Source organism: Prosopis cineraria, unplaced genomic scaffold (assembly GCF_029017545.1).
Source record: "Prosopis cineraria cultivar Desert tree isolate PC_DT_omini unplaced genomic scaffold, ASM2901754v1 PC2, whole genome shotgun sequence".
NCBI lineage: Eukaryota > Viridiplantae > Streptophyta > Magnoliopsida > Fabales > Fabaceae > Prosopis > Prosopis cineraria.
Window position 1 is genome coordinate 38,070,244 of NW_026555333.1, and position 8,154 is coordinate 38,078,397.

Consider the following 8,154-nt stretch of genomic DNA (forward strand, 5'->3'; position numbering starts at 1 on the left):
AGGAATCATCATGTCTTGGTTTTCAAGGTTGTCTTCTCTTTTTTCTTTTTTTTTTTCCTTTCCAAAAAGTAGATATTATTCCTTTTAAGTCCAAAAAATCAAATGCCCCTCTTAATATAATTTCTCTCTTTTTTTAACAAATATAAGAATCAAAACTAGTCCTTCAAATCCTATTTATATAAGGTGTTTGAGTTTTTTTTTAAACTTATTTTAAGAAAAGTTACTATAGTGTTTTATTTATTAAAAACACGTATCAACTTTTCAATTATATCCTAAGTAATTAAAAGAAAAAGTCGAGTCATCTTATTATTTGTGGAAATGTTTTCTCAAATTGAAAGATTATTTCATCTTATTATTTGATATGTTATAATTTAATCTACTTTTATTTTATAAAACACTTTATAAATAGTACCAATATAGTAAATTCTTTTTTAATAATATACTAGTTCTCTTAATTAGAGCTAGCAAAACAGGCTAAACCCATTAAGTCCATCTATTTAAACCTTAAAATAATTAAGGTCATGTCATTGAATTAGAAGGTATAAATAAATTTTGGGCCGCCTAATGAGCCTAGAAATAAAAAGGCCAACCCTTTTAAGCTTGATTATTTTTTAAAAAAAAAACTTCAAGTAAAAATTAAAAAACATCAAGTGCTTATCATACTTCAAGTCTTTTATCATTAACATCAATCACTTTTGATAATGCATTTTATGTATATTTTAAATACTTCATCAATTAAATTTGTTATTTTCTAATCTTATTTTATTTTTTTAGTATTTAAGTGATATTTCTTTAATCCTGTACAAATTATAATGTAGGATTATCAGAATAATTATATAAGTATGTATGCTTTTTTATGGACAAGTCTGAATTAGAGAATTATTTGGATAAATCAATACTAAGTCTCATAATTTGAAAGAATTAGATATTGAGTTAGTGAAAGAATAATCAATATCAATTTTCAATTCTTTCAAGGATGACTACTGATATTCTTAATACTTCAATCATTATTATGGCTAGTGAATTAGTTTTTAATATTGATTCTCATGTTTTGACAAAATATTAAAATTCTCTTATTCCAAATAATGTTATGTCTATTGTTTATATTTGTAATTGGTCACACAATTTTGATAACATTGCTATGATATTAAATTTGAATGTTTAAACTTTATGAATTTGTTGTGGATTTGCTTAAATTTATTTTTTAGACTTAATTATGTGAAATATCTTTTTTAAAAATTATAAGTGTATTTATTAAATTTTTAAATTTAACAAATATTAGGACACAGACCTGCAGGGTCGGCCCTATAACTCTAAGGGTTAAGGTCGGGTTTTAAAATCATGAGCCCTAAAACAATTTCAAGCTTTTCGTGCTAGGCCTTTTTAGGCCTTGGCCTTCAAGGATTGATTTTTTAAAGTCAAATTAACTTTAATTATCGACTCTACTCTTAATCATGTGTTTTCTCAACTCAACTACTGGCTCATACCTAACCTTCATGCTTCAATTATTGCAACATATAAAATGGAGGTTTTTTTCCAAAAAAAAAAGAAGAAGAAAAAAGAAAAATGGAGATTTTCATCCCTAACCTAATACTCTCTTCATCCAAAATTATAAAATATTTTTGAATAAAATTAAACATACCAATAACATTCATTAAGTACATTTCATAATTTTATTTTTTAAAAAATAAAAATATAAATTTTCAAAAATATCCTTCATATAATACTTTATTTATGAAATAATATTAAAAAGAGAGAATATAATGGACATATAATATTAAAAAAAGTATTATTGATAAAATTTTATTTTTATTAAAATGTCTTACATTTTAAAATGTTAAAAATATTCTATAATTTGAGGTAGATGAATTATTATTTTGCTTTGACCACTGATACTCTATGGCCTACAATTCTTATAACCCCTTAAACGGCAAGACCGGATAATTTGTGAACGATATTAATGAAGTTGGTACAACTCCCTCACTTATATCAATTTCATGCTTTTTCTTGATTGAACTTTTTTTTTTTTTTTTTTGTGTTCATCATAGATGCCAGTGTCACCGTAACTGACCAAGATAAGTTTAAACAAAAAACTTCAAACAGAAAGTCATATTACAGATTACTTGCCTTCCATAGACAAGTTTTCCCAAAGTTTAAGCCTGAGATATTGATGCATAAGTATTAAGTCCTAATCATCATTGTTTCAATCCTAAAAAGTTTGTACACGATGTTATGGTTTAAAATATTTAACTTATATTAAGATTTTCGTGTTTCATTATTTTATAATATGAAAAAAACTTAAATACCTAACTTTATATGTTTAAAGTGCTTATTTTTAATTAAATCAAAATATATGTATCTATAATATATTGTTTATTCTATAATATTATTTATTCTATAATAAATTTTTATTACTAATATTATTAACATATTAGAAATCACATATTTTGATTTAATTAAATAAAAGTATATTAAGTATATAAGAGTAAGTATATAAATCTTGCCGTTATGACATCATGTATTTTCTTATTAAATTTTGAAATACATTTTGTTGTAAATATGTTGATGTGAGTGATAATAATTTTTTTTTAGCAAAATAATTCTTATCCTTCAACCAAGGAATTAGGGTTTGATTTACAATCCTTAAATGAAGTAACTTTAATTGAAAAGGATTTGCCATTTAACTATTTACAAGCTAGTGTTTTGGAAATAATGCACATGGTAGCATGGAGGAAGAACGCTTGGCTTTTTCGTTTCCGATTTCCACTGGACTGAGATAGACCTCGTGGCATTGACCACCAAGCTACTCTTCATCTGAAAACGTTTCGCAAATCTACACTCTCCAGAACACTCTGTTTCTTGTTCGTACTCTTCTGAAGAGGACGAGTGCGATGAACACATTGGAGGACATGGATTGCGTGTACAAGAATCCAAATGAAGCCATTGAAGCTCGTGTCAAAGACCTTCTCTCCCGAATGACTCTGAAGGAGAAGATTGGTCAGATGACTCAAATCGACCGTCGCGTTGCAACCCCTTCCGCCATTAGGGACTTGTCTATTGGTATAATTTTCTCTCACCTTTTTATCCTCCAGTGATTTTAAGATTGTGATCATTGGTATTATTGTTCTTAGTTTCTTATATTTGCCTTCTTTTTCTTTGAAGGGAGTATCCTCAGTGCTGGAGGTGGTGGGCCTTTTGAAAATGCACTGTCGTCGGATTGGGCTGACATGGTGGATGGATTTCAAAAGTCAGCTCTCGAGTCCAGATTAGGCATACCGCTCATATATGGGATCGATGCAGTTCATGGTAATAATAGTATATACGGTGCCACTATATACCCTCACAATGTTGGCCTCGGAGCTAGTAGGTTGGTGCTTTGCCTTGAACTTGATTAGAATAATGGTACTCCATTTTTAGTAATATTTAAGCTCTAATTTTGTCTTTTTTCCCTGGCCATAAGTTCTAAAGTTGCTTGATGTTTGCTAATTATACACAAAGGGGTCGGCGAGCAGCATAATTGCTTCCTTTACGAGAATTGATGCTGTAACGGCTTGCTTATAATTACACCATTTATATTAATAGTATAAAGATATTAATTCATTTGAATTAATAAGAAATGCCGGTTTTCTTGAGTTTGAGTTTTCATTTCTTACTGCTGGCTGCTTGTAGAGATGCAGATTTAGCTCAAAGAATTGGGGCTGCAACAGCACTTGAAGTTAGAGCTAGTGGAATTCACTGTACTTTTGCTCCTTGTGTTGCAGTAAGGCATCATAATTAACCATTATTACTTAGATAACCATGCTAATAAACCACAGTTGATATGTTATTTCGTTTTTGTTTTGCATAGTCACATTCACCTGTTTGTTTTATCAGTGACTAATGACAGTTAAATCAACATGATTGACTAAGATATATGCATCAACATACGTCTTGTACTGTATTTATTTAACCATCCCCCTTGGATTGTCCCTGTATTAAGTGATGGATGAAGTCATGTCTCACTTGAATGGACTAATGGACAGGTCTGCAAAGATCCCAGGTGGGGAAGATGCTATGAGAGTTTCGGTGAAGATACTGAGATAGTCAAAAAAATGACCTCCATAGTTTCAGGCTTGCAGGGCCAGCCTCCACAAGGACATCAACATGGTTATCCGTTTGTGGCTGGAAGGTAGATAGAAACTATAATACTATTCCTAGAGAAATATGTCGTCTATGGAAATAGTGATAATATAAATATCAGGTAACATCCCAATTGCAATGTATACTAACAGTTAACAGCAGGATGGTGTCATTTTCTCTGCTTCTTTTGTTTTTCTTTTTGTTTAACTTGTAGTCTATTCTTGTGATTTTTCCATGATTGTTCATGCCTTGGCTTAGAAAAGAAATTTTCCACTTCAGACTTCTTTTCGTTTCATCAGTGATGAAAATTTATGATGTCCCCGAAGTTTCCTTGCTAATATTTGTTTTTTCACATTCCCCAACTTCTGTACTAGAAGTCATATATTGGTTTTTATCAAAATTGTTTTCATACATGTCATCAATATTTTAGGAACAAGGTTATTGCCTGTGCCAAGCACTTTGTTGGAGATGGAGGTACTGAGAAAGGCAAAAATGAAGGAAACACGGAATCATCAATTGAGGAGTTAGAAACAATCCACATGGCTCCTTATTTGGACTGCATTTCGCAGGGGGTTTCAACCATTATGATTTCTTACTCTAGTTGGAATGGACGCAAACTCCATTCTGACCATTACCTTATTACTGAAATTTTGAAAGGAAAGCTAGGTTTTAAGGTAAGTCAATCATGAAAGGAATAAGTGCTGAAGTTATCTGTATTTGCTATTCTGTCTCTTCTTCAGAAAGGATAAGAGTCCTTTTAGTGTTTTTATTTTAAAAAACTACACCACCATAACCAAATTTACTTTGCTTTTGCATCTGTTTCACTGCATTCAAATTAATCATATTGTTCAATTTATAGGGTTTTGTAATTTCTGACTGGGAGGCACTTGAACGGCTTTGGTCAGAGTACCCAAATAGCATCCCCATTGGATCAGATTACGGAAACTGCATCTTGTCAGCTGTTAATGCTGGAATTGACATGGTATGGATCTTCAATTCTGGAAACCTATATCATGGTTTCTTTTTTTCTTGTCCCTTTCTTTTCCTTCATCTTTTCAAGAAAATTTGCAGGTGATGGTGCCTTTTAGATTCCAACTATTTATGGAAGAGTTAACCTCCCTGGTAGAATCTGGGAAAGTACCAATAGCCAGAATTGACGATGCCGTTGAGCGAATTTTGAGAGTGAAATTTGTTGCTGGTCTTTTTGAATCCCCTTTGTCTGACAGATCGTTGCTAGATATAGTTGGCTGCAAGGTCAGAACAATTCAGCATATTTTCAACTTCCCTTCACAATTTCAGGCTCATTTATCATTTTAAAGACTTGCCATATATCCAAATTTGATCGTGCTGAATTTTTTTCACTTAATCTGACGTCTTTACCCATAATTTTAAGTTGAATGTTATCCCTTCAATTGCATTTGTACATCTCACTGTATTTTGAAAGTTTTCTCATCTTCTATTTCGTAAAGCTGGCTTGAGGCATTAAACATGTAAATATCTTCCAACAGTTCGATCCTTGTATTCAATTTCCTTTATCAAGAATTTCCACTTTTCTTTCGTGACAAGAATGACAGATTAGATTTTAACCAATGCCTTTTACAGTTTCATGTAAGCTTTGCCTTCATTTTTGAAATATCAACATAAATACAAGTACTACAAATCTTAATAAGCATCCTTACCCTTTTAAAAATTTGAAACAAGGGATTTAGAATCAATTACCTTTTCCCTTTCCTATATATTTGTTCTGACCGATCTCCATCAATGTCCTTCAAAATGTGTTTATCATCCGCTACCTCTGCAGCAACATAGAGATCTTGGACGTGAAGCAGTTCGAAAGTCCTTGGTTCTGTTGAAAAATGGAAAGCATCATAGCAAACCTTTTCTCCCTTTAAATAGAAAAGCCAAGAGGATTCTTGTAGCCGGAACACATGCAGATGATCTCGGGTATCAATGTGGAGGCTGGACTAAAACTTGGTTTGGATTGAGTGGGCGGATTACAATTGGTATGCCTTCAATTTCCTAGCATTCTAAATCTGCGTGTTCGTTCTCATAAATCACAGATGGATTGTTTTTGCTTCTCAACTTAGTTTATTTGCCATGAAGAGCTATTGATTTTGATTAGCTCATGATTATTGAAATTCATTACCATTGGGACCTCAATAGTGAAGGAACATATAGGGAAGGAAATAATAGAAACATCACAAATGTTTATCCTTTGTAACATTATCCCTCAAATAAATCTAAATCGGCAATTATCACACACTAATTCATAACTCTTCATGATGCAGTTTTGAATGAAAAAATTGTTAAACTTTATCCATATACACAGCTTTGATTAGAAAAACTGTAAAATCCTTTCCAGGTACAATTTTGAATGAAAAAATTTGGAGTTCTAGACAAATCACAATCATCTAATCTTATGCTTGTTTGTAATGCCTAAATCATTTGATCATGACTACTTGACACCTCAATTGCATCCTTTTGGTAATCTCATGAGTAAGAACTCAGATTCTCCGATTTAACTCTTAATCTATGTGGGGCTAAAAAGTATTGTTCAAAGAAATCTTCCTTTTATCTGGAGTCCTAGATATTTCTACCAATCAAACTGTATTCTCACACGTGTTTGTTACACTTAACCTTTGCACGCTATTTTAGGGACAACGCTCTTGGATGCCATTAAGGAAGCTATAGGAGATGAAACAGAAATTATTTATGAGCAGAATCCATCAACCAATACCCTAGAACGCGGTGACATATCTTTTGCCATTGTAGCTGTTGGTGAAGCTCCTTATGCTGAGTCACCGGGTGACAATTCTGAGCTTGTAATCCCCTTGAATGGGCCCCACATTATTAGTTCAGTCGCAGATAAATTCCCAACACTTGTTATTCTGATGTCTGGAAGACCCTTAGTGTTAGAGCCATGGCTGTTAGAAAAGATTGATGCTCTTGTTGCTGCTTGGTTACCTGGCACTGAAGGTCAGGGAATCACAGATGTTATCTTTGGGGATCATGACTTCAAGGGTCAGCTTCCTGTGACGTGGTTTAGAAGGGTTGAGGATCTTGATCAACCAAATTATGGGGTTAAAATGCACGATCCTTTATTTCCACTTGGCTTTGGGTTGACATATCCTAAGGACTAAAACTTCATTTTGGTCAAAGTGGATCTTCTGCAATCATACAATTACACATTCCTGAGGAGAGAGACAACTCATTCTCATTCCTATTTATCTCTTTGTGGTTGTACTATTTTTCATTTATTTTTGTTATTGCAGAAGATCTGTATTGCATTTTGATGTTGAGAAGTTGTTTTATATAATTGTTGTATTAATAGGAAACGGTTGGAATAAAATTATATTGTTAGCACCAAAGTGATGCGGAATAACATTTAAGGAGTCAATTGATATTGAAATAATCTTCTTGGGGTTCAAAATAAATTCTGGTCATTATTTATTGGAAAAACATAATTTTTTATTCTTATAATTTTATTGAATTTTGCTTTTAGTCTCTGTAGTTTTTGTCCTAGTGTTTTTAGTCTCTATAGGGATTAAAATCATTGAAAAATGAAAACTATAAGAACCTTGAAGACAAAAGCGATTTAATCTTTTTGAAATTATAGGGATTAGAAACTTGAACAAAAAAATTATAGAAACTAAAAATAAAATCTGATAAAACTGTATGGATAAAAAATTGTGTTTTTCCTTATTTATTATAACAAGCTTATAAGACGTCAATAGTCAATATGAATAGTGTATGACATGTTCAATATCAACATGTAATGGTCAAAAGAAAAAAAAATTACATTTAAGGATCACTCAAGCAAATTATTTACAAATAAAAACTAATACAATATAAGTTGTTATTAAAATGGGAATGTGATCTGTTTTTAATCCAATGAAACTTGTTGTTAATCCTTAATTGTGAATAATTTATTTGAGTGGTCTTTAAATGTGATTCTCCCATAAAAAAATATCAATGTATCAATTCTATTATTTATATATCAAATTATGATAGATCTTTTGTCAACCTCTATAAGCT

General features: G+C 31.5%; 1 protein-coding gene across 1 annotated transcript; it reads left to right on the top strand.

Annotated features, from left to right (window-relative positions):
• Nucleotides 1-2,717: 2,717 nt before the first annotated feature.
• On the top strand, nucleotides 2,718-7,531 carry LOC129304117 (uncharacterized). Its single transcript, XM_054943760.1, has 9 exons — nucleotides 2,718-3,060; nucleotides 3,163-3,367; nucleotides 3,670-3,760; nucleotides 4,023-4,168; nucleotides 4,550-4,793; nucleotides 4,979-5,101; nucleotides 5,191-5,373; nucleotides 5,921-6,122; nucleotides 6,775-7,531. Exons 1-9 carry the CDS (start codon nucleotides 2,892-2,894, stop codon nucleotides 7,257-7,259), a joined length of 1,848 nt encoding a protein of 615 aa, XP_054799735.1. The 5' UTR covers nucleotides 2,718-2,891; the 3' UTR covers nucleotides 7,260-7,531.
• Nucleotides 7,532-8,154: the final 623 nt, after the last annotated feature.